Source organism: Phragmites australis, chromosome 3, assembly GCF_958298935.1.
Source record: "Phragmites australis chromosome 3, lpPhrAust1.1, whole genome shotgun sequence".
In the NCBI taxonomy this organism is placed as follows: Eukaryota; Viridiplantae; Streptophyta; class Magnoliopsida; order Poales; family Poaceae; genus Phragmites; species Phragmites australis.
In genome coordinates, this window is record NC_084923.1 from 6,575,089 (window position 1) to 6,599,318 (window position 24,230).

At 45.6% G+C, this 24,230-nt stretch overlaps 1 protein-coding gene and 1 non-coding gene across 6 annotated transcripts; one reads left to right on the forward strand and one right to left on the reverse strand.

Moving 5' to 3' along the window:
• Nucleotides 1-386: 386 nt before the first annotated feature.
• LOC133913889 (small nucleolar RNA R16) lies at nucleotides 387-480 on the reverse strand. The gene has a single exon (XR_009909126.1). It is a non-coding gene; the product is annotated as a small nucleolar RNA R16 (small nucleolar RNA).
• Nucleotides 481-1,866: 1,386 nt separating this feature from the next.
• LOC133911824 (J domain-containing protein required for chloroplast accumulation response 1-like) lies at nucleotides 1,867-24,186 on the forward strand. 5 transcript variants are annotated; one of them, XM_062354247.1, is made up of 9 exons: nucleotides 1,872-2,373; nucleotides 10,937-11,556; nucleotides 11,941-12,263; nucleotides 12,413-12,518; nucleotides 12,911-12,996; nucleotides 22,730-22,789; nucleotides 22,869-22,946; nucleotides 23,302-23,478; nucleotides 23,665-24,186. In XM_062354247.1, the coding sequence occupies exons 1-9, from the start codon at nucleotides 2,030-2,032 to the stop codon at nucleotides 23,701-23,703; spliced, it is 1,833 nt and encodes a 610-aa protein (XP_062210231.1). In that variant the 5' UTR covers nucleotides 1,872-2,029; the 3' UTR covers nucleotides 23,704-24,186. The 5 variants fall into 5 exon arrangements, with proteins under 5 accessions (XP_062210234.1, XP_062210235.1, XP_062210233.1 ...); XM_062354248.1 differs by having other exon boundaries at nucleotides 10,937-11,535; XM_062354249.1 differs by lacking the exon at nucleotides 22,869-22,946 and having other exon boundaries at nucleotides 1,870-2,373.
• The last annotated feature ends 44 nt before the right edge of the window (nucleotides 24,187-24,230 follow it).

The following is a 24,230-nucleotide window of genomic DNA, read 5'->3' on the forward strand; positions in this document are numbered from 1 at the left end:
CTTTTAGCCTGCTGGTTACAATGCCAGAGTTTGCAGTCGTTCAACAGCTCGGCGCCACCAACATGTGATTTCAATCGCATTTGATGTGATCATCTTGCCTTCACGCCGTACTCATGAACATCCATAAATGGGTTTGTGTATATGATTTCGTACATATGTGAACCCCTGGGCTAAAGTCTCTACCGTGACGGCTTTTATTCAGACTATGATTTGTAACTAAATTGCCAAATTTCAGAGTGTTTGACACCAGCACTTCAACTATATATGCCCATTGTTTAATTTTTACAAAATAACTGCACAACACAGCATGCAGAAATAAATAAAGAAAACTGCAAGCGCCGTCCTTGTTTTAAAAAAGAACTGGTAAGTGTTTTTTGAAGCTGATAAATGGCATCAGATAATAAGCGGAGATTGTTAGTCCACACATGGAAGTAATTCCATTGAGCGTGTAGGATATAGATTTGTACATCACATGCCGGCATAAAGGAGCGCAAGATTCAACAATTCCAAACCAACTAATGAGCAAAGCTGAATCAGACAGATTCGAACCAAGGAATTTCGATTAAACCATTTGACTCCAGAGCAATGCAAACGCTGCAAAGGGTTGGTAAGTTAACCATTTCGCTATATGCACCCGCTTTGTCCCCTCAGATTTCGGGTCCGATCGAAGACCAAACCACATCCAAGGAGGAGGCAAGCAAGGCGCAAAGATAACATGCAACGAAAAGATGAAAAAAAGACACTGTTCAAGGCTCAGATTGATGCGTAAACCAATCACAGACATTGATCTCAGATGTCCAGACATAGAAATAGTTAAGCATCTTCATCACAGCACCAATTAATAGATAAAGACAGACCGGCGAGACAAAGGAAGAAGAAATCAGGCAGATGGAAAACGTAGCTTTTCTGATTTCTCTCGGATGCCAAACCAAAGGAAGGCATGAAACTGCAGACGAATCAACACGGCATCAGATTCAGACCGCCCGTCTGCTTGGACTCTCTTCACAGAGAAAGATCGACCAGCAAAACATTAGACAACCAAAATCGGAGAAGAAAAGGAGAAAAATATTGAACAACATCACACTGGGGAAGAACAGAGGGCGCCGCGGGGAAGAAACGGAGGCGGCCGAGTCTGCTGCTGGGGTGTCTGTATATAGAGGGAAAACTAGGGTTTCGTTCTATGGGCCGTCTTTTTAGTGGATTCGGCCCAACTAGTCATGCGTTGCAGGAATTATAGAACTAGGCTCCCATTGATTGAGCCTTCTTCCAAATGGACCTTGTAGACACCTGCGCGGCGTAGCTAGGATTTTCTTTATTTTGAAAATAAAAATTGTAAAAATAGATATCTATTTTTATTTTCTAATCTAATTTTCTAATTTTTTCAAACTAATATCTATTTTTATAATTTTTAAAATATAAAAAAGTTTTTAAATATACCACTATAGTCCTGTTATTTATAAAGATGTCATTACAAATATAATAAAATTGGATATATGCTATCACCTTAGTCTTCAGACATATTTCATAATGGTATGGATTCAATTTTAAAAGATTTATAATGACGTAATCTCATTTTAATAGATTCATAATGGTATGAAACTGATTCCAGGAGATTTAATGGCACATATCTAAATTCATAAGATTTATAATGATATTTTTAAAATACCGAAACTATAGGAGCATATTTAAAAACCATGATTTTATGATTGCATAAATTAAAAACCAAAATAAAAAGCTCCCGAGCTAACCCCGTTCTTTTTTTTTTTTTTTGCGAAGAAGCTAATCCCGTTCTTTCGCAATCAAAGTAGATGTGGGGTAATAAGCGACTGGCGCAACGGACAAGCAAATCCGGGCAGCCGATGGGGGCCGAGCGAGCCGCTGCAAAAACGCTAGCCATGCGAAATCCCCAGTGCCGCTCCCCGCCACAAACCCGCGCCCCGCCCACGCCGCTCTCGCTCCAGTGTCACCGCGACCACCACCTGCTCGACCACTCACGGCCGCCGCGAGCGCGTGTGCACGGCGAGCCAGCATGGCGGGTGCGCCGGCGCCGCGGAGGTCGGACCTCGACTTCGCCGACGTATTCGGCGGCCCGCCCCGCCGCTCGTCGGGGAACGAGCACCGTTCGCTGCGCGGCTCGCTGGACAGTTCGTCGTTCGGGTCTGCGCCGAGGGCGCGGAGCGGGGAAGCCGAGACGCCCGTGTTCGGGGACCGAGGGAGCTCCGACCGGAGGAGGCAGCTCGGGGAGGAGTTCTACAAGGACATATTCCCCGGGAGCGAGGCAGGATCGCCCAGGCGGGGTAGCGGCGGCGGGCATTGGGGGGACGTGTTCGGCGGGCCGGCGTCGCCTGGCTCCACAACCCGCCCGCGATCGAGGTACTATATTTAGCTTAGAACGAAGCGAATTTTTCAGCGAAGTGATATGAACAATCGTACTAGCATGCCAGAAAATGTTGGTATTGTGATTATGAAATTGCTTGCTTACGTTTACATACCTGTGTCCCGAATCAAATCAGTACTGACTGGATAGTTCTCTACTAAGTGGAGATTGTTTGCTCGTTGTCACGGACCTCAACCGAATCAAGCAATCAAACCCAACTCACAAAGCACACCAAATCAATCCAATTCGGTGTTCAACGTTCAAGTGGAATATCCTATCTGAAGTACAAATGGGAGACGAGAGGGAGTTCAGAAGGGAAAAGCAAGCTAAACCGGGTACAGAGAGAGAGAGAGAGAGAGAGAGAGTCCGGGGAAGAGAGAGCCAGGAGGAGGGAGGAGCCGGAGGTAGAAGAAGGTGCCGAGGAAGAGGAAGCCCGTTCGGTTCGGTTCGGTTCTGTTCTGTATTTTCATCGATGCCCTTGTCTCTCTCTGTTTGCTTCTTTTGCAGGCTCCCTCCGTTGGCCTGGCCCTACTTGTCAGCTTGACAGCTAAGGTCGTGACATCCCCCCCCCCCCGCCCCCTTGAAACTCGGCTTGTTCCCAAGCCGATTCCACTGCAAACCTCCGGGATCCCAAAGCACATAGAACTCCTGTTGGACAGCTGCTACCATCTTGCGCCATTGAATAACAGTGAGCCAATGCATCGGGAATTGTTCAGACTTCAGACTCTTGAACTTCCACCCGGGTGGTCACCAAATACCCGTGTGGTCACCAAATCAGAGAGGGGAACCTGATCATTCTTCTTGGGTATGACCATCACCAGCAGCGCCTCTGAGAAATCGCTGATGGCATACTTGTCGTGCATGGAACGACTGACAATGATGGACCCGTCCTTGGGGATCACCTTGCAGCAGTAGCAGCTCCCGAGCCCCTCCTGGTACTGGTAAAAACACTTGTGGTGGCTGTTCTTCTCCTGCATGAAGTTCCACACCAAGCAATTGCCAAGGGTGTAGCCAATATGTTCCTTCTCAGCCAGCTCTTCTCCATCTTGCAGATTGTTTTCCCATGAGTTGAAAGAAATGATTCTGACAGGAAGATGTTCAACTTGCCTTACCACTTCTGTCCTTGCATTTGCTACTTCCAACCAATTCTCTCCACCCAATTCATAACCCTGCTGCTGTGATTTCTCCATTTCCGTTTCATGAGAAAACCAAGTGATATCATAACTGTGAAGTGCATGTATTTCCCTTCCATGTTCCCTGATTTGGTATCTCTGTTGTAGCTCAGCAGGAATTTGCAAGTACTTCTCAGCAGATAGACTGACAACTAGAAAAGAAGCGTGCCGTTGGCACGGATTTTGACCCGTCATATAAATAGATATGTAAAAGCTTAATATACAAATGACACAATGGCAAGGGAGCGCACATCCTTTTTGAAAGGAGGACAGTGATATTACACAGCATATCAGGTTCAAAGCACTGCCACACATACCTTACACATAATAATAGCTTAAGTACCGGATAGATAAACTGCATAAGTTGTTAGATACTTAATAGTACAGTACAGTGGAAGATAAATTGCTAGATACATATAAGACCATATTTCTACACCACTACCCCACACCTGCCTGCACAATTTGAGAGTCACACACAGAGAGAGATGCAGCCGTCGTAACTTAGTTTATAATGGAAATTTAATTAATATGTGAGCTGACTTAACCATCGTAACTTAGGAGAAATATGCAACCGTATTACTCTGTCCTGTAACTTCATTCAGAGAGAAGAGTAGACAAAGTGAAGACAAGATGTGCAGGAGTATTTCAGGAAGCTTACAGACCAAAGGTGATTAGCAAGTTTAATTGAACGATCTGAAAATGGCCTAAACATCATTAATCAGACCAAGCAGATAATATCAAGTGGCACAGGAACTTTTCAAAATTGGCATAGACTGAATGTAATGCTACCAGCATTGCACAGATATATCAGGTAAATGAGGAATGGAAGCAATAATGCAATCAGTGAGTTACATAAGAACAAAAAGTAAAGGTATGTCAGTACAGAAGTTAACATTTTGTTATGTGTCGAGTCTTCTCTATCGTCATAGTTTTCCGAAACGCTGAAATCTATTTGGGGGGTTCTTAGAACGAAAATTAAGGAATAAACCATATGAGAAATGTGAAATCAGTTTATTATTTGCTATGAAGAGATGGAATCCTACTTCCATGGCTTCCAAAAACTTAACAATAACAGTGAAGTGAATCATGCATATAACTACTATAGTGATGTATTGTTATACCACGGACGCCTACATTTTCAGTTTCTTGTCAGACACTGCATGTTCTTGTTGAATCCTGTCAGAATTTGTGCTTAGTTGCACTACTGACAGTAAGGACTGGTGATGAATAAATCGAATCTAGAGTGGACTGCGCATATCAACACTGTTACCATGCAACCTTACTGTCTTAAATGTTGACCTGCTGGCCATTCTGAGAGCAAAACAAGGGATTAACTTAAGCAAAATTTCTGTCCAGATTCATTGACCTGCCCTCCTAGCAGTTCTAGACCATTGCATCTTCCATGCACTTATGTCAATTTTATTTAGACATCAACGGAACAATTTCTTGTCAGAAACTACACTTTTACATTATCCCCAAACACAGTTGCAACCTATGCATTAGCTACTACGTAGATTTGCACATGGACCCTATGTAACCAGTAGGCATGCCTTAGTTTGTTGTTCTGAACTCAAAACTAAGAATGAACGAACTGAACATTTCCCTCCAGATTCATTGGCCTGTAAATTAGGAAAGGAGCTCGAACATGCTTACTGTTGAGACGGTGATGAGGCTAAGCGAAGTAGTCCTGATCCCACCTCTCAAAGTCGTACTTGAGGCAAAGTAGCTTCATCAACAGTGTCGAGATGATACAGTCAGCTGCCTATATTAGATAATCTCTACATCATTCTGCCTATGTTATTTGAACAAAAGAAACATAAGTAAGGTTCAGCTCAAGCATCAGTCTGCACAAAATCAATTTTGAGCCCTGAAGACACCAATGATTAGAAGAGCAAAACTGAGTTTTAGCCATAGGAGCAAGGAACCAAGAATATCCCGCTTGCCAAACATGACTGTATTGTACTTTTAGTGATCCTTGGTCCGTTGAAAATCAGAGACACATCCAAATCGGTTCTTGCGGAGAATAGCCTTTTCCTTAAAAAGACCAAAAACTACAGCCTCTTGTAAACTAATACTGTGCGCTTGACTGTTACTCTTACTTCATTTGGCCTGTTTTTAGAACTTCACTGTCTTTATTTGTTTAGCTAACACTGCAATATAACGCACACTTTCTCCAATGTATGAATAAGTAATGATGGATGCATGATTTTGTTAGATAAATTTTATTACACTCAATATAAAGCTAGATGGATCAGTAGATGCATTCCTTGTCAACTCAATATTATCAAGTCTTCATAGCTAAGTGTTACTGCATAGGTTGGCTGATTAGGAATTAATGGTCAGTGTGTGGAGATGTAGTATGATATATAAACTGGTCACTTTTTTGGCGTACTCCGAATTCATTTGAATTCAAGTGATATGAGGTAAAGATAATAAGAAAATGACAATACGACCAGCTCTGTAAATGGCAAACTATATATAAAAAATGGAACAATCATTGAAAAACTAATATTATATTTGACTTTTAATTTTAAATCGGCAACATCAAGGAATTCTATATACTATTTCAAGTGTCTTGAATATAAGTGAATTTTCTCCAAACTTTTAGGAATGAAATTGATGCTCAAAAAATTTATGGAAATATAAAAAACAGCCAACTTTGGAAATTTTTAATTCAAATCCATTATTCCAATTCAAGTGTAACTTCTCAAAATGGATTCATTAGAGTCAAATCTACATCTTGGCCATGTTTCACAAGTTTTGGAACAGCTTAGCTCATCCGAATTTGAGAGAGAAGATACGAGGGAGACCGTACAAAATGTAGAGACAGCTCCATTCTTTTCCTGTTCCTGCTGGCCCCAACATCAGCGACCATTCTTTCCCTTTCTTGGACACGCCCCAAGCTCTGCCTTTGCCAGGGACACGTGCCGAGCTCTGTTCTCCTTTATCTCACTTAGTTCTCTCTCTTAATCTGCTGCTCACTCCGCCAGCTCCCTACCCATTGACAGCCACAGTTCACCCTTCCCAGCTCCCTCACGCCTCCGCCGTTAGACCATCTCCAACGGTTTCCCTTCAGGATCCAGAATCCCTTTACGACGGGATTTTCGTTCCCTTCAGCGCTCCAACGGTTTTCCTTCACGGTTTTTGTCACGAAGGGATTCCCAAGATCATTCTCTTCACGATTCCTCTCGAAGGGAAGCTGTTGGAGATGAGAGAAAATAAAGGGAGTGAAAACGGAGAAGAGAACGAAATGAAGTGAATATGGTTGGAGATGATCTTAGGCATAGCACCAACAACTCTGCCTGGCCCGGTCGTGCACCACCGCCCCTGCATCAGTCTTAGCCGAGCAGCACCGCGTCGCCCCGCTTTGGACGCTTCCACCAGCGAGCACGGGTGGCTTGCCGCGAATCAAAGCTGCGCTTCCTCAAACCGGACTGCCGAGCATTGTGGCTAAAACTACGCAGACCCGCTGCGTCCCCGATGCCTCTTCGCAGTCCGAGCCCGTCGTGCTGTCATCTCTTCGTCGATGCGCCGCGTGCAAATAGGCCATGGCGGTGGAGGGGCCCACCACCCCTCCGCGTCCTCCTCCTCATCCTCCATGAGGTACCTACCGGCGGCGGCGGCGCCGCCGCCGTCGTCGTAGAATGCAGAGAGGTTTGGGAGGAAGTCTGAACCCGCAGCCGCGGCCCAACAAGCTCATCGGGAAGGATGAGGCATGCCTATCACGGCTGCGCGTTGGGCGTCAGATCATGGGGAGGTGGAGTAGCTCGGCTTGCAGCCCGTCATTCTGCTCCGACAGAGGTTCCTTGCATGATGCCCGCCCCTGTTCTCACCGAAGAACCCCGCGTCCGCAGGGTTGCTCTAGGGGGAGGAGGGTCCGCCGTCTCTAACGGACCGGCGCTCGGGACACGTCGCTGGTGCTCTTGCCGCCGCTATCCTCAACGGAGGGACGCGCAGGAGACCTCGCGCAGAGGAGGTGGAGAACGCGGGGAGGAGCTCGTGCGGCAGTCGGGTCCAAGGCGGCAGGGCCCGGCGCCGGTGGCCGAGAGGGACGGCTCCGGCGTCTAGGATGTGGAGGGGCCCGGCAATGGCGGAGGTGCGGAGGAGCCGCCTGGTGGCAGCGGCCAGGACAGCTCCAGCGGGCGGCGGGGGCGGCGGAGCCGGGTTGCAGACCTCGAGCGTGGGATGGGCCAGCGCCGTGATGGAGCACGGTCGGGCGGAGGAGGAGACGTGACGGCGGCGGCGCTAGCCCGGCTTCAGATCCGGCGCGTGGAGCTCCGATCACCGGACGATGACGGCAGAGAGAGAGAGAGAGAGAGAGAGAGAGAGAGAGAGAGAGAGAGAGATTGCCGAGGAAGAGGGGATATCTTGATGCGGCTCCTCGGTCGAGCGGCTAGCCGGTCGGTGGCGCAGAAAGACTGTTTCCCAACGGACTAGGCACGAGGTCGCGGCGGGGATCGCACGGGTCGACGGAGCAGCAAGTCGCCAATGATCTTCTGTGAAGGGCGGGGCGGAGGTGCCTGCGGCGGTGGCGGAGACGGAGGTGGGGGGTTGGGAATCAAGAGGGACAGATCGTGATGGCGGTGAGGGCGCGCGGTGCAGAGCGCAAGCATTGGTGGCAAGGATATCGCGAAGCGGGTGGACGGGAAGCGAAGCGAGCGCTGGAACTCTCGGGGCTTTTCAGGGCGGATAGGCTAGATCGAATGGCTCTAATCTCTTCGGGAATGAATCGGACGGTAGCCAACCAACATGCTGACGTGGATACGCCGGGAAGGCTCAAATGCGACCAAGTTGAGACTAGTAAGAGATGTGTGACATAATGGTGAAAATGTAACCAAGAGCATGTATATAGTGTTCACCACAGGACAACATTTCAATTTCTTTTCTAGTGCCCCATGTAATCTGCGATTTGAACAACAACCAACCCACAGAAAACTGGAATATGGTTACCTGTTGGGGTGGTGGCCACGAAGCCAACTCAATTAGCTTCAATGCTATGGCAATTTGGTCAAGGCTTCAGCTCAACCAGTGGTAATGGATCCATGTCACACACCTCGACAATCACTATATAGGCAGATAGTAGCCAATGTTTTTGCAACAACCCCTCAACTCGATTGTTGATGAAAATTGGCCATGGTGGAGGCCTTAGACTACACGCACTACCAGCTGAATCCACTCGCATAGATAGCAGCCCAAATGACCACCACAACACTGACCTGCCCTTGGCTGAAAAAATGCCGCATACCTTACAACCACTTGTCAGGCATGGAAAAGCAACAAGGATAGTGCTGGCCAAGCTGAAGCACAATACATTGCTATGTGTCACAGGCAATATAACGTTGTGATAGAAACCTAAGCACCCCTGCAAACACAAGGCGCCGGCTGTGTCCTCTAGTAGGAACACGATGCCCTGGTCAAAGATTAGTGTGCAACTGTTGTTCCTGGGTGGCTTCCAGCTAGAATGCAATGGATTCGGAGGGCGCCATGGCACAGGTGGAGAGCCCAAGAGCACCGAATCCTTGCAGGATGCGATTGCAACTGACCATAGAGGCTATGATGGTGGTCTAAATGCATGAATAGGGATGTCAGGCGGGCAACATTAGTACCTCTCGTCCACAGGCATGTCGAGGTTGAGGTTGGTGAAGAGTGACGTTGATACAATCATGGTAATGTCCACGGATGTCAATAGACTGAGCACACGGTCATGAAATGGCACCGAGCACCAAATGAGCTTCACCATGGGGAGGTTGATGGTGATGGCTTGAGTGGTGAGGGCAGCTCCGTGACCACTCCCCTGCTCTACGGAGGTAGTAGCGGTGAGGTTGACGCGCTTATTTGGCGCAGACACAGCGAGATCCACAGCAGCGGCGGTTGTGGCACACCAACATCGATATTCACTGTCACTGGTACAACAGCAACCACCAGAGCAAGATTGTCGACGACGATGTCGAGTGTTGATGCAGGCGTGGCAATGGTCGGAGCCATGGCTGGAACACCCAAGTGCGTTGACTTGCTGACAAGGCATTTCATTGAACACCTTGCACGCAGGTTGGCAGCAAGAGTCCCATCTGTCCTTGGATCAATAGCGACCACAACGCAATCCGTAGAGGCAACATGAGAGGTCGTTGGCGCCAGGGTCACTGACGACGCGGGAGCGGTGGTGGTGGCCGATGTTGGCGCAATGGTGGACGCCGACGTCGAGGGAAACGCCGCAACGGGCATCGTGATGTTTGTCGACGCAGAGGTGAACTCCGATGCCAAGGTGGACTTGGGCGCAACGACGGGCACAAGAATGGTGGGTGTTGAGGACGATGCTGCACCAGGGTTCGGGGTGGAGGTGACGGTCAACGTCGGCGTCGACGTCATGGCACGCATGCCTGCAGATGCCAACGAAGCTTGGAGCGACATCATCGAGGAAGTGAACGGCCTGGTACATGTGAACGCCGTCACCTCTTCGAGCTGGTGTGGGAGATGTCAGCGACAACGCTATTGTCGATGGCATCGCAGGACGGGATGCTGTCGAGGATGAAGAGGTTGAAGCCTGAAATTGCTGCACCATGTCGTCCATCGTCACCATCATGCCGTCCATCATTGCCCTCATCTCCTCGATGTGTTTGGCTCTCTTGACACGTTCCTCGGCCATGCTTTCCACCAATTGTGCGAGCTGCTGCCGGAGCTTCGCCTTCCTCTCGTCAGACATAGCAGTCCACTCTTCCTCCCAAGTCATGGTGGCGAACTCAATCAGTGACGAGCGACGGCGGAAGGTGGTAGTAGGCTCTGATACCAATTGTCACGGACCTTAACTGAATCAAGCAATCAAACCCAATTCACAAAATACACCAAATCAATCCAATTCGGTGTTCAACAATCAACTCAAGTGGAATATGCTATCTAAAGTACAAATTGGAGAAGAGAGGGAGTTCAGAAGGGAAGAAGCAAGCTAAACTGGGGAGAGAGAGAGGGAGAGAGAGAGAGAGAGAGAGAGAGAGAGAGAGAGAGAGAGTGGGGACGAGAGAGCTAGGAGGAGGGAGGAACCGAAGGCAGAAGAAGGTGCTGAGGAAGAGGAAGCCCGTTCGGTTCGGTTCGGTTTTGTTCTGTATTTTCATCGATGCCCTTGTCTTTCTCTGTTTGCTTCTTTTGTAGGCTCCCTCCGTTGGCCTGGCCCCACTTGTCAACTAAGGTCATGACACTTGTCGATACATAAAAATTGAACACAAGACGACGAGTGCATCACTATTAGCTTACCACATCCTTTTTATTCTTTTGTAAACCACATCTTTAGTTCCACTTCGGAATATGCAGAACAACATATCAAATTCTAACATTTCAAATTTGAATAATGTTATGTTCACTTTGTTTTGACTCTACCCATACCTGCTTCTTGCAGCTTCTCCATGATCAACAGAGGCACAAACAGTTCGATGCCTACTTCTCCCTCTCGGCAAACATCCAACAGAAATGATGATGGGACATCACATGCTTACAGCATTCCAACTTCACCAAATTCACAAATGAACAATTATCTAGCCCAAGGGGCACCCCAACAAGATTCCAGGAAGGATCCCTTTTCATGGCATCGCTATACATTCCTATCTAGGTTTCGTTCTCAAAGTGGAGAAAAGAAAAACACCTCCAATTATGTCAGCTCGATGGACAGTGAATGTGAAGGAACTCCTGTTACCTTGGAAAATATCACGGCCAATAACAATTTCCATTTTTCATTCTATAAGTGGGCGGGCAAAGGAGCCTTGTTAGTGTTGCCAGCTACCGCGCAAGGAAATGCTGGAGATATTATTGGACTGAGAAGCTTCCCTCAAGTGGTTGTGCAAGGTTTTGACCTAATTGATGAGGAAGACAGCATGTCAACTGCCACTGGAGCATCAAAGAGTCAGACAGACTATGAGGATTCCAAATCTGGAAAACATAGTACAAACTCAGCAACCAAGGAAGGAGCTATTCCTTTATTCTTTGATGACTATATGCAAGGTGATAATGTCGAGGAAGCAGGTGGTCTTTTATTCAGAATTCTGCATACATTTCATTACTGACATAGCAGATAAAAACACTGAACCTATCTGCTCTAGTCATATTTAGTCCATTTGCATGGTTACAAAGAGTGGAGTAATTAGATTTCCATTATTAAGCTAGAGTGCAATGTGTGTTCTGCTTATCTAACTCCTGAACCTATTGCCCGTTTGCATTTTAGAGTAGATTTCCATTATTAAGCTGGAGTAGAAAGTGCATTAAGCTTATGTAACTCCTGTGATAGCTAAGGGCATGCCTTTTGTAAAGGAATAAATTAAACTGTTATTGTTCAAAATTTCTAAGTCGTGGGTTTTTCCCTTTTCTTCCATGCATAGATGGATTCCAGCTGATGTGATTTCTCTGCAGGAATGAAACATAGCACCGATTATACGAAGAATGATGTTTCATCAGGTAGCCCGAGCGCTAAAAGTTCTCGACCACCTTCAGGAGAGAAAAGTCGTGGTAGCAGAGTAAGGGGAAAGGTGAAGGATTTCATGAAAATATTTAGTCCTGAGGGTTCACCAAAGCGCAAAAGAGCATCGGAAACGCAGGACCAGACATCCATTGGGAAAAATGGAAGCAAAAGTGAACTGCAAGATAAGTTTAGCATATCCAGTTTGGAGGCCAATGAGGATGTGAAAACAGCCCAAATGAACAATCAGAATGCATTTATAGCTGCACCTTATCTGGTATGTAAAATCCAGATTATCTATTACCTGGATATCTGAATATTAATTTATGAATTATAAGCCTTTGGTTGTTTGACTGCTATCTTCAACAAAATACAGTTTGGCATTAGACAGATACACACACTAGATTGATCTCTGGATTGTTTCAGATGAGTGAAGTGCAAGAGAGTATGGACAAACCAGTCATGACGGCAAATAGTAAAGTGGAAACAAAAATGGATACAATTTCAGGAACTAATGAAGCTGTTTCTAATGGTAAGTCCTGACAGGGAGGGAGGTAGGGAGGGAGGGGTTGTGTTAAGTGTGCGTGTGAACGAATTGAAATGTTTGCCTCGCTTTCTAGAAGAAACTTTAAAATCAACATAATCATTATATTGTTTTTTCTTGAATATTCCTGCTACGAAAGAAAGATCGCAACAGTCTTTTCTCAATATTATGGCATTTACTGTAAAAATTTGGGGACCTTGCTGCATAGGCTATTAGCTACAGTTGATATACAGAACCGTGTGTTTGTAGATGGGACGTAAGTAATCCAGAAATTAATTTCCAAGCACATGTTTCCGATGATTTTTTGTCGTTTGTTATTACAAAACTCGTGCTCTTTCCCGAGAACAAATCACAGATAAATTATTTCTTCTTTTTTTCAGAGTCAATCCTTGGTGATACAAAAGACAAAGTTGACAACACAATAGATCATGGGGAAAGACATGTTGAAGATCTTGATGGATGTGTGGTACGTGCAAACTGCAAGTCTCTATATTATTGAGATTGATTATTCTAGTAGATAGCAGCAATCAGCAGATGCATTTGTGAATATTGGTCTATCAATCAACCAAATTATTTTTCAACTAATTCACCAACTAGAAACTTTTCCCGTCGAATGTCCTACAGGGTCTTAAATGTTGAAATTCAGCATTGGATTGGATGCCGCTAGGTGACTTACTGACTCATACGTGTCTCCAACCAATTACTAACCAACACTTTACTGAATGGGACGGTGTGTTAAGGATTTGGGGTTGGGGGAAAGCCCATGAGGCCATGATCCGTGACAACAAGGAACTGGCCTGATTTAATTCTGAATAACCAGCTATTTTAGTCATCCATTTCTAGCACAAAATGGCATGCAAATCCTACGGCAAATTTTGCCCTGGGACACTCCTATTTTGTGGTTTTAGCTACAGGACATTGTAAATGTTCATCTTTCCTGTTGTACACTGTAATATTTTGCTAATTAGGAAAGAGAAATAACTCAGAATGCCCTCAATACCCATGTTAATTTGTGGGACCCACGCGTCAGCCTTCACCTCTTTCTTTCTTTCTGTCTTTCTTCTTCCCCTTCCTTCTCACTCAGCCTGAGCTGGGCAACCCCTGTCGCCTCCGGCTCCTCTGGAGGTTGTGCAGAGGGACGCACGTGCTTCAACGATCCTGTGGGTGGGCTCGCCTCGACCGGTGACGCGTGGAGGCACGCGAAGGTGGTTGGACAATGGTAGGGACCCAGGAACTGGATCTCATCCACCTCGCACTCCATGCATTTCTTCCTTAGATTTGATGGAGGTCGTTGGGTGGACGATGGAGGTGGAGATCTCTGTGGACGATGGATTTTTGGAGGGCATTTCTCATATGTTGCCTTGCCTAGTTGAGTGTGATGGATAATTGGAGGCACGATGCTCGTGCCTTGTCCTAGGAATTGAGAAATTTGCTTTGGTTTGGCTCATCTAGGATTGGAATGCGATGGATGGAAGGGTCGAGGAGGAGGTGGAAGGAGACTCGGCTCGGACTCACCTTGGTGCTGCTCCGCCTCCACATCTCGCGTCGGGCGCTGACCCTGTGGCTGCCTTGTTGGAGGCAAGCGTGGGGATCCACCATCCATCACGCAACGCGCGTGGCATTCAGGGAGATCGTCTTTTCCAATAGAAAATTGACAAATTGACATCGTAAAAGGTGGGCTTCAACTATTTGCCACTAAAAACTATGTTATTTTTTATTCTTCACCATTTTACCCAAAATAATTGGTTTTGATTTTCATTTATCCATTCAAGCCATGTCAAATGATTATTGTACCCCTTATCTCACATTTGACCACCGATTCACCAGAGACCGGTCGGCTCGCGCTCGTCTCCCAGACAAGATCCTCCTAGACTGAGACTCACCATGAGGGGGTGAGGGAGGATGGGAGTGCAAGTTCAAGAAGGTGGCGGCGGAGGGGTGCCCTGCTGCCACTCAAGAGATGCATCTTCTCTGATCACCTAATGCCGGGTGCTCGCGTACCAGTGCCTCATCAAGGAGGATGATTGCCAGGCGCCCTGAAAGTGCCTAGAGGGGGGGGGGTGAATAGGCTTTTCTGAAAAATTAAAACTAAAACAGCGGATTAAATCTGCCGGATACTCCGGTGAAGGTCGGATACTCCGGTATGGTCCGGAGTATCCGGTATAGGCCGGAGTCTCCGGTCTATACAGGAAATTTAGAACAACTACGAATTAAAGCTAATAGCTAGAATCTAAGGTTTAATCTAGGTCTACTAGATATCACAGAGCTAGAATAACACTTAACACTAGCAAGATGATCACTAAAGTAATTTATATGACAAATCACAAAATTCACACAATAAAGCAAATGGCACAAATACGAACACGAGAGATTATCCCGGAGTAAGAAGTGTCTACGTCTCCGTTGAGGAGCTCACAAAGAGCTGGGTCTTTTTCCAACCCTATCTTCTTCTAGCGACCACCAAGATCAAGCTAGATATTCTTACTCAATTCGAAGATGTTTACAAACTTCCCGTGGCACTCTACAAGTTTTGGGTGCTCTACGGGCGACGTCTTTCCGTCTAGAAGCACAAAGCTTCAAGAGAAATGATTGCAGCGAATGCTCGATGAAGAACTCAATGCTCAAGTGGCTTGAACTCTCTCCAAACACAAACTCTCTAAAAATTTGCAAACTTTGCACTAGAGGTGGTTGGAGGGTCTTTGAATGCTCTTAAAGTGCTCAAGAGGTCTAAAATTTACCAGCAACAGCAAACTCTAAATGCTATGGGGTGTGGGGGCATTTATAACTCTCTCTCAAAAACTAGCCGTTACTGTTTTGTCAGAACTGACCGGAGCGTACACCGGAGTATCCGGCCCTAAATCCAAAAACGGCGTCGAATGGTCACAGAACGTGTCAGAACTAGCCGTTACAGTTCTGTTAAATTACCGGAGTCTCCGGTGAACACCGGAGTCTCCGGTGAACACCGGAGTCTCCGGTCCTGACAGTCCTTCCAAAAACGTTAAGTCTGGAGACTAGCCGGACCTTCCGGCCTCTCCAGGTACCGGAGTATCTGGTGTACACCGGAGACTCCGGTCTCTCTTTTCTTTTATCAAAAAGATTAAACACTAACCGAGAGTCTCTGCCGGAGTCTCCCTCGGAGACTCCGGTTAACTCTAAAACATTTACCGGAGTATCCGGTGAACACCGGAGACTCCGATCCCCTTTTAATTAAAATAAACACTTAACCGAGACTCTCTGGCGGAGTCTCCCTCGGAGACTCCGGTCTGTTAACCCTTAAATTACCGGAGTATCCGGTGAACACCGGAGACTCCGGCCTTTTTCCAAATAAAAATAAACCGTAACCGAGACTCTCTGCCGGAGTCTACCTCGGAGACTCCGGGCTAAATACTTAGTACCGGAGTATCCAGTGAACACCGGAGTATCCGGACTCAATGGATTTTTTCAGAATGAACTCGGTGTCCGTGAGTGATTGTGTCTCTCAACTAGTTGGTTCTAAGGGATATCTTGAGCATTGAGACACTAACCAAGCAATCAAATGCAACCCTCTTAATAAAGCGGCTATCCTAGACTCAATTTCAAAAATAAAAGAATTTAAATCCTATTGAGTACTCTTCGTTGATTCTCCATTTATTTCGACGGGCGTCAAACGTCACTTATCTTTACAACTAATGCTTAAACCTGTTCATAACTTAGAAAAGCATGTTAGTTCCTTAATCGTTTTGTCATCATTAAGCCAAAACCCACTTAGGGGGGCCTAGATGCACTTTCACGCCCAACTTTCCTGTTCAAGTCCGTCAAGCAGGGATTCGAGGGCAACAATGTGGCAAGATTCGTGCATCCAACCTTCTCCTTCTGGTTCCATCATTGACTCAAAAGTTGTTGCCTTTGGGGCATTTCATCGAACATGTCATTTGTAGGGGAGGTATAGTGTGATCAGGGCCCAGGCCGCCATGGAGATCGTGGACAAGGCCAACCATGTGACCGTGATGGACCATGATATAAAGTCGAGGAGGGAGCATTTCGTGCCTGATCCAATGAAGATCCCAGAAGCATTATGGAGCAGTGGAATCCACAGATTACCGATGGCCTCAACTCCTGCTAGCTTGAAGCTCCGAGGCTTGCTCGTCCCTCCCTCGCGCTCTGGCTCCCCGTCCTCCCTCGCCCTCTCCTGGTTAGTCTTGGTCAGTCAGTCTCCTGGCGAATCGGTGGACACATATGAGATAAGTGAAAAACTAAGAAAGAGAGAGAGAGTGATTTGCCAAATGCAATGATCACATCTGGATCGTGTTCTTTATATAACTGTTGATGCAGTACGATGTACAACGGATTCAAGATCCTAAGAAGAAGGGCGTGCCTATATGCACGACAACTAACTCACGCGAGAGTTCATGCTGACCACGCCATGCTATGCCAAGGATGCGGTCACCACGCCGCTGGCCAAGCCACGATGCGCACCAGACGCACTCACGACTTAGTCAGTGGACCACTAAATACAAATTCAATTTCTAACACGCCCCCTCAATCGCAACATGGTTCTCTCAGGTTGAGATTGTGACAGATTGTGCCAAACGGTGATCTTGACAGTGGCTTGGTAAATATGTCAGCAAGTTGGTCTTTAGATGAGATGAACCTCACTTCCAGAGCCTTGCGTCCCACTTGCTTTCGGACAAAATGGAAGTCTACTTCGATGTGCTTTGTGCGAGCATGAAAGACCGGGTTAACAGTGAGATACGTTGCTCTAAGGTTGTCACACCAGAGCAATGGTGGCTTGTGCTGAAAAATACCAAGCTCCTTCAGTAGAGACTGTATCCATATCATCTCAGCTGTGACATTTGCAATCGCCTTGTATTCAGCTTCGGTGCTTGATCTTGACACTGTAGGTTGCTTCCTAGAACTCCAAGACACAAGGTTCGACCCAAGAAAGACTGCAAAGCCACTAGTCGAGTGTCGATCGTCTGGGCACCCAGCCCAGTCTGCGTCTGAAAACGCGCTGACTGTAGTTGTTGTAGATTTCAGCAGCTTCAGTTCACGATCAAGTGTTCCCTTGATGAACCTAAGCACTCTTTTTACTGCAACCCAATGGATATCAGTAGGAGACTGAATGTATTGACATACTCGATTGACTGCAAAAGATAGGTCGGGTCGAGTGATAGTCAAGCACTGTAAGCCTCCAACAATGCTTCTATACTGAAATTGTTCCTTGTCTTTTAGAGTCACACCTTGGTCCTTAACTAACTTCTCACCGGATGCCATTGGAGTTGAAATTGGCTTGCATTTCTCCATATTTGCTCTTTTTAAAAGGTCCAAAGCATAACCTCTCTGTGACAGCAGAATTCCATCCTTCTCTGGCTTAACTTCTATTCCCAAGAAATACTCAAGTGGACCGAGGTCCTTTACTGCAAACTCACTACTGAGTTGTTGAATCAACTTACTGGTAGCTGAAGGTGTAGAGCTAACAATTATGATATCATCAACATATATCAGCATATAAATAGTCACCCCTCCTTCATTGAATACAAACAGTGAGGCATCAGCTTTAGATGAATTGAAACCCAGCTGTTGCAGTTTTCCTGTCAGTCGAGAATGCCAAGCTCGTGGAGCTTGCTTCAGTCCATATAGTGCTTTCTTCAGTCGACATATATAGTTGTGTGGATGGTTTGAATCCTCAAAACCAGGTGGCTGCTTCATGTAGACCTCTTCTTCAAGCACTCCGTGGAGAAATGCATTTTGAATATCGATTTGGTGCATTGTCCAACCTTTGATGACTGCAAGTGACAAAATGATCCGAACAGTTGTAGGTTTGACAACAGGGCAAAAGGTGTCAAGATAGTCCACACCATAACGCTGTTTAAATCCTTTGGCCACAAGACGTGCCTTGAACCTATCAACCGAGCCATCAGATTTCCTCTTTACTTTAAACACCCATCGGCTATCAATCAAATTTATTCCTTTCTTATGTGGCACCAAATCCCAAGTATCATTTTTTTATCAAGGCTGAATATTCAGTATCCATGGCTTCCTTCCACTTGGGTTGCTTCAATGCTTCTTGGAAGTCAGTAGGCTCAGAGACTGCAAACAATGCTTTTGTCGGACAGCCTACAGTTACTGTGTTATTGAAGCTGCATGTGTTCTCTGAATAACGCACAGTTCCATCTCTGAATTCTTTGGGCTGCACTATGTTGTTGCGGAGCCTGGTTCTCATGGGATGCTAGACATGCTCAGAAGGTTGTGCCTCACCAGATTCGCCATTTTCTTTGTCAAGGTTCAGTTGGCGTGCCACTGGTTCTATGTCTGAACTAATTACTGCATGTTCTGAACTTTCTGAATTTTCTTCACTGCCAGCAGTTGTACCTGTTTGAGAAGCACTAGTACCAGAGACATCAACGTTAGCATTAGGATCAGATATGCTACCACTCATGAGAGAATTATTCACTGTTGGACCACACACAACATCAGGGAATTGAATGAGCTCATGCTCTTGGTACTGCACAGGTTTTGCTGAAACTGGCAAGATGGTGGGATGATGTGTGGTCTTTGGTTGTTGGGTTTCTGTGGTAGGCTCACTTGCAAAGGGAAAAATGTTTTCGTCAAACACCACATCACGAGAAATGTACACACGACCAGTAGACCTATCAAAGCACTTGTAGCCTTTGTGAGCAGCACTATAGCCTAAGAACACGCATTGCTTTGTTCTGAAGCTGAGTTTCTTTGTGTTGTACGCTCGTAGGTTGGGCCAACAGGCACAACCAAAGACACGTAGCAGGGTGTAATCAGGCTCAGAACCAAGCAACCGATGAAGAGGAGTATCATGATTAATTGTTTTACTAGGCATTCTATTGATTAGATAGCAGGCTGTCTGAAAAGCCTCATCCCAGAATCTAAGAGGCATATTGGATTGAGAGAAGAGTTAAGCCTGTTTCTACAACGTGCCGATGTTTTCTCTCTGTTGTGCCGTTCTGCTGGTGTGAGATGCGGTGGCTAATCCCTGTACGATTGAAATAATGGTGCAGTCTATTGTACTCTCCGCCCCAATCTGACTGAACCATACAAATTTTAGAATTAAGAAGAGTTTCTACATGCTTCTGAAACTGAAGAAAGACAGACTCAACCTCGGATTTGCATTTCAGGAAATAGATCCAAACAAATCTACTATAATCATCAACAAAGGAGACATAATATTTCGAATTGTTCACTGATGGGAGAGCTGGTACCCAAACATCAGTGTGGATTATTTGTAGAGGAGCATTGGTTACATGTAAAGAAGAATCAAAAGGAAGTTGATGTGCTTTCCCTTGCTGACAAGCATTACAGACAAAGGAAGAGGAAGTATCATGAGCAACATCAATTTTATTGTTCTGCAGAATCCGAGAGACAATTGGCATGGCTCGGTGTCCCAAGCGTCGATGCCACTGTTGTTGAGTCATCTTGGCCGGGAAAAGAGCCTGGCTGGGCCTTTTATTGGGAAGCATGTAAAGGCCATCCTTACACTTTCCTCTGAGCAGAATGGCCTTCGTTGCTTGATCCTTAACAAAGAAGGAATGTGGATGAAATTCAACAAAGGCTTTATTATCAATGGCTAGCTTTCGGACGGAGATCAAGTGTCTATTGATTTTAGGGGCATGCAGAACATGGTTTAAGTAAAGTGGTTGATGTAATCCAGCAATAAAGGAATTCCCAACATGAGAGATAGACAAACCTGCACCTGATGCAACCTGAATTTGATCTCCTCCAGTGTAGCGTCCTCTTGTTGTTAGCTGCTCAAGATCACTTGTGATGTGATCTGTTGCGCCCGTGTCGACGTACCAGTTGGGGTCGACGGCGTAGCTATTGGTGACGGCGGCTGCGACTTTGTTGTTGTCGTCGGCTTGGTAGCTGTGGTCGAAGCGATACCAGCAACGAAGGGCATCATGCCCAATCTTGGAGCAGACTTGGCACACGACGTCACTGCGTCCTCCGCGACTGGACTGTCCTCCACTGGACTGTCCTCCCTGACCTTGGCGACCATTGCGGCCACTTGGGGAACGTCCACGATCTCCTCGGCCTCGGCCGTTCCGGCCACCATGACCGCCGCCACGGCCCTAGTTCCTGCTTGCACTGTTAGCAGATGATGATACCTGGATGACCGTGTTGTTGTGTTCTTGGCGCATCTCGTAGCTGAGCATGTGTGCGTAGATGTCGTTGATGCTGTAGGTGTCGGTGCGCGTGGTGATGCTGGTCACCAACAGGTCGTAGTCGGAGCCGAGGCTGCGCAACATGTACGAGATAAGTTCTTCGTCTGTCAGCGGCTTGCTGATGGCGGCGAGGACGTCGGCGAGATTCTTCACCTTGCGAAAGTACGTGGCGATGTTGGAGTCGCCCTTTTGGATCGTAGCAAGCTGCATGCGGATCTGCATCATGCGTGCATGCGAGCTCAACCCGAAGTGGTTCTCCAAGGTGCGCCATGCATCTCGCGCCGTCGTCACACCAACCATAAGCCCAAGCACCTCCTCGGTGACAGAGGAGAGGATGAAGCTCAGAACCAACTGGTCTTGATGATACCAGGTGATGTACTCGGGGTTGACGGCGATCCGGCAAGCGCTGCCGGCGTTCTCGTCGACAGGGAGAGTGGTGGTTTGATTGGGACGCTCAATGGATCCATCAACATACCCGAGAAGGCCTTGGCTCCTCAGATACGGGAGAACCTGTGTTTTCCACAGTAGGTGGTTCTCCTGGGTAAGCTTCACACTGATCATGTGGCTGAATGATGGTGTGGGCAATAGGCTGGATTGAGCATTGGTGGAGGGTGAGTTGGTGGTGGTAGAGTTTGGAGATCCGGCCATGGCAGCGGGCGATCAGAGTTGAATCGTGGCTCTGATGACCATGAAAAACTAAGAAAGAGAGAGAGTGTGATTTGCCAAACGCAATGATCACATCTGGATCGTGTTCTTTATATAACTGCTGATGCAGTACGATGTACAACGGATTCAAGATCCTAAGAAGAAGGGCGTGCCTATATGCACGGCAACTAACTCACGCGAGAGTTCATGCTGACCACGCTATGCTATGCCAAGGATGCGGTCACCACGCCGCTGGCCAAGCCACGATGCGCACCAGACGCACTCACAACTTAGTCAGTGGACCACTAAATACAAATTCAATTTCTAATAATAAGGGTACAATAGGTACAATAGTCATTTGACATGTCCTGAATGGATAAATGAAAATTAAAACCAATTAAATAGTTTAAAATGGCAAGGAATCAATGATAACACATTTTTTAGTGGCAATTTATCGAAGCCAAAATTTTAGGTGGCAAATAGTCGAAGCCCACTTTTTGCGTTGTCAATTTGTCAATTTTATCCCTTTTCATCACCGGTGAACATGAGTTGTGCCTCCCGGAAAGGAGAAGACAAAGAGGAGTATGAGGAATAAGATAGATATGACATGCAGGCGCAAGGGTGAAATTGATATTCCATCCCGTTTCTCTCTCCTCATCTGCGCAAAAACCTTATTTTAATACCCGCTATGTCCTACAACAAATTTCACACTTTTCGACAGTCTCCTACAACAAATATAAAAAATTTCAGTATATTACTGCTAATACCACAAATGGGAGTGTCCGCAAAAATTTGCCAAATCGTAACCATACCCCCAAAGCTTGGATGTTTTTGACATTCTGTTGCTAGTCCTACGTGAGTAAAAACTGGTGTTTTTATATTCATCATAGCAGCATTTGGCATTTAGTTGCTGCACGCCGATACATTGTGCGCATTCTGAGATTTAGTCATTGCATCCCTGATACGTGGCTATCTCCTTATTTTGGGGAAACACGGTTCCCAACACCTTGTATCCACAAATGTGCCTCCGAGAGTCCAAATGTGCACCCTGTGAATGCCGTTTACTGCTGTATTAAGCAAAATGACTTAAGGACAATGTGGCAAAGATTGACAAATACAAACCTACAGTCATACATGTAGTAAAAAATCAGCATGTGTCTATATATCTGATTTTGAAACCTCAGCTAACTTAGTGTTAGTTCATAGCTTAGAAGGTAAGTAGGTAACTACAGACAGTATCGTTCAAACTTTTAAACTAGATACTAAAAGATGTAAGTGAAGGTTGCTCTTTGTCAGATGCATAATTTAACCTATTTCCCTGTTATATAAAATTTTTCTCTTGTTATGGCTTCTTTGCCTAACAAATTATATTTCACAAACCAGGTTGAGCATTTCTCTGAAGATCCGGAACTTTATAATGATCAGGAAAAAGAGCAAATAAAGGTACTACATGGAGGACGAATTGGTGACTTGTTTCACAGTTACATTCTGCTTTTCCAATTTTTTCCTTTCCTGAATGTAGATATCTGAATCCAAAATCCGTGAATGGTCAAGGGGAAAAGAAGGAAATATTAGGTCATTGCTTTCTACACTGCAATATGTAAGTGCAGGAATATTAATCATATGTAATGCCGTAGTGTATACTCTTGCTAACTCTCAATTCCCAATAGGATATAACAATGTAAATATGATATGATAATGTTTTTATCCCATCTTTTGCCCTAACCCCAGTTTTATTTATGTTCTTCTCTTCCTTCTTCTTTAATGGTGAATGAGATCAGTCTTATTTTTGCATATCCAGAAGAAAAAAACAGTGTCAGAATTTTTATTCTTGCTGTATGTCTCCTGTAAGATGTTAGATGAAAGGTTTTCCTTTTATTTTAATCTCTTTGAAGTATGCTATAAATAATATCCCCACTACTTTTAAAAAAAAAAAAAATCTTGTGCTTCTTTAGGTGCTGTGGCCTGAGAGTGGATGGAAACCAATTCCTCTTGTTGATATAATCGAAGGAGCAGAAGTCAAGAAAGCTTACCAGAAAGCATTATTATGCCTTCATCCAGATAAGTTGCAGCAACGAGGAGCTGCCATGCATCAGAAGTATATAGCAGAGAAGGTTTTTGACATTCTACAGGTACACTGGATTTATCACACGTACATTTCTGATTGACTTGGGAGTTGAATGGTGGATATCACATTTCTAGTTGATTTCGTTTTGCAACGCTCCAGTAGTTTAATTGTGCATTTCTAGTTGATGTTTGACGACGTTGATATCTTACGTTTCAACAAAAACACCTGACATTTTCTCTTATATCTGCAGGAATCATGGAAGGAATTCAACACAGTCACTTTTGGATAGTATTGGTAGCTTAATTTATCATTGCATTGGCCATATGATATACCATACAGATACGGTGCTACCCAGTGTCCACAGCAGTTTGTTGAAACAACCTACAACAGTATAGTAAATGGCAGCCGATAGCCGATAAAAGAAAAGGCAACCGATTGGCTTGGTTCCATGATAGTTTTTTTTACATGTATATTATTGCTGGCCTCAGGTGAATCACGCTTTATGAACTTAGACAATACTGAAGCCCCGGGCACTGCTGCCCTTTGTTCAAAATTTCCGACTGTATAATATAGTAGTGGTAGTTCTATTGCTTCTAGAGGAAGTATCGTATCTGCAATGCTTCGTGTGCAACCATTTGTGTATAACTCCATTACATCCCTGGTGGGTCTTTGACGGAAGACGAGATGTGTGATGTTAAATACAAGTGTCCAATTTATAAGTGGTATTTGCAACTAGGACTAACTTATTGGGTATACAATTCTCTCTTTAATATATGATTCACCCATCACTCGATCCCTGTGGCTGCGCTAATCAGT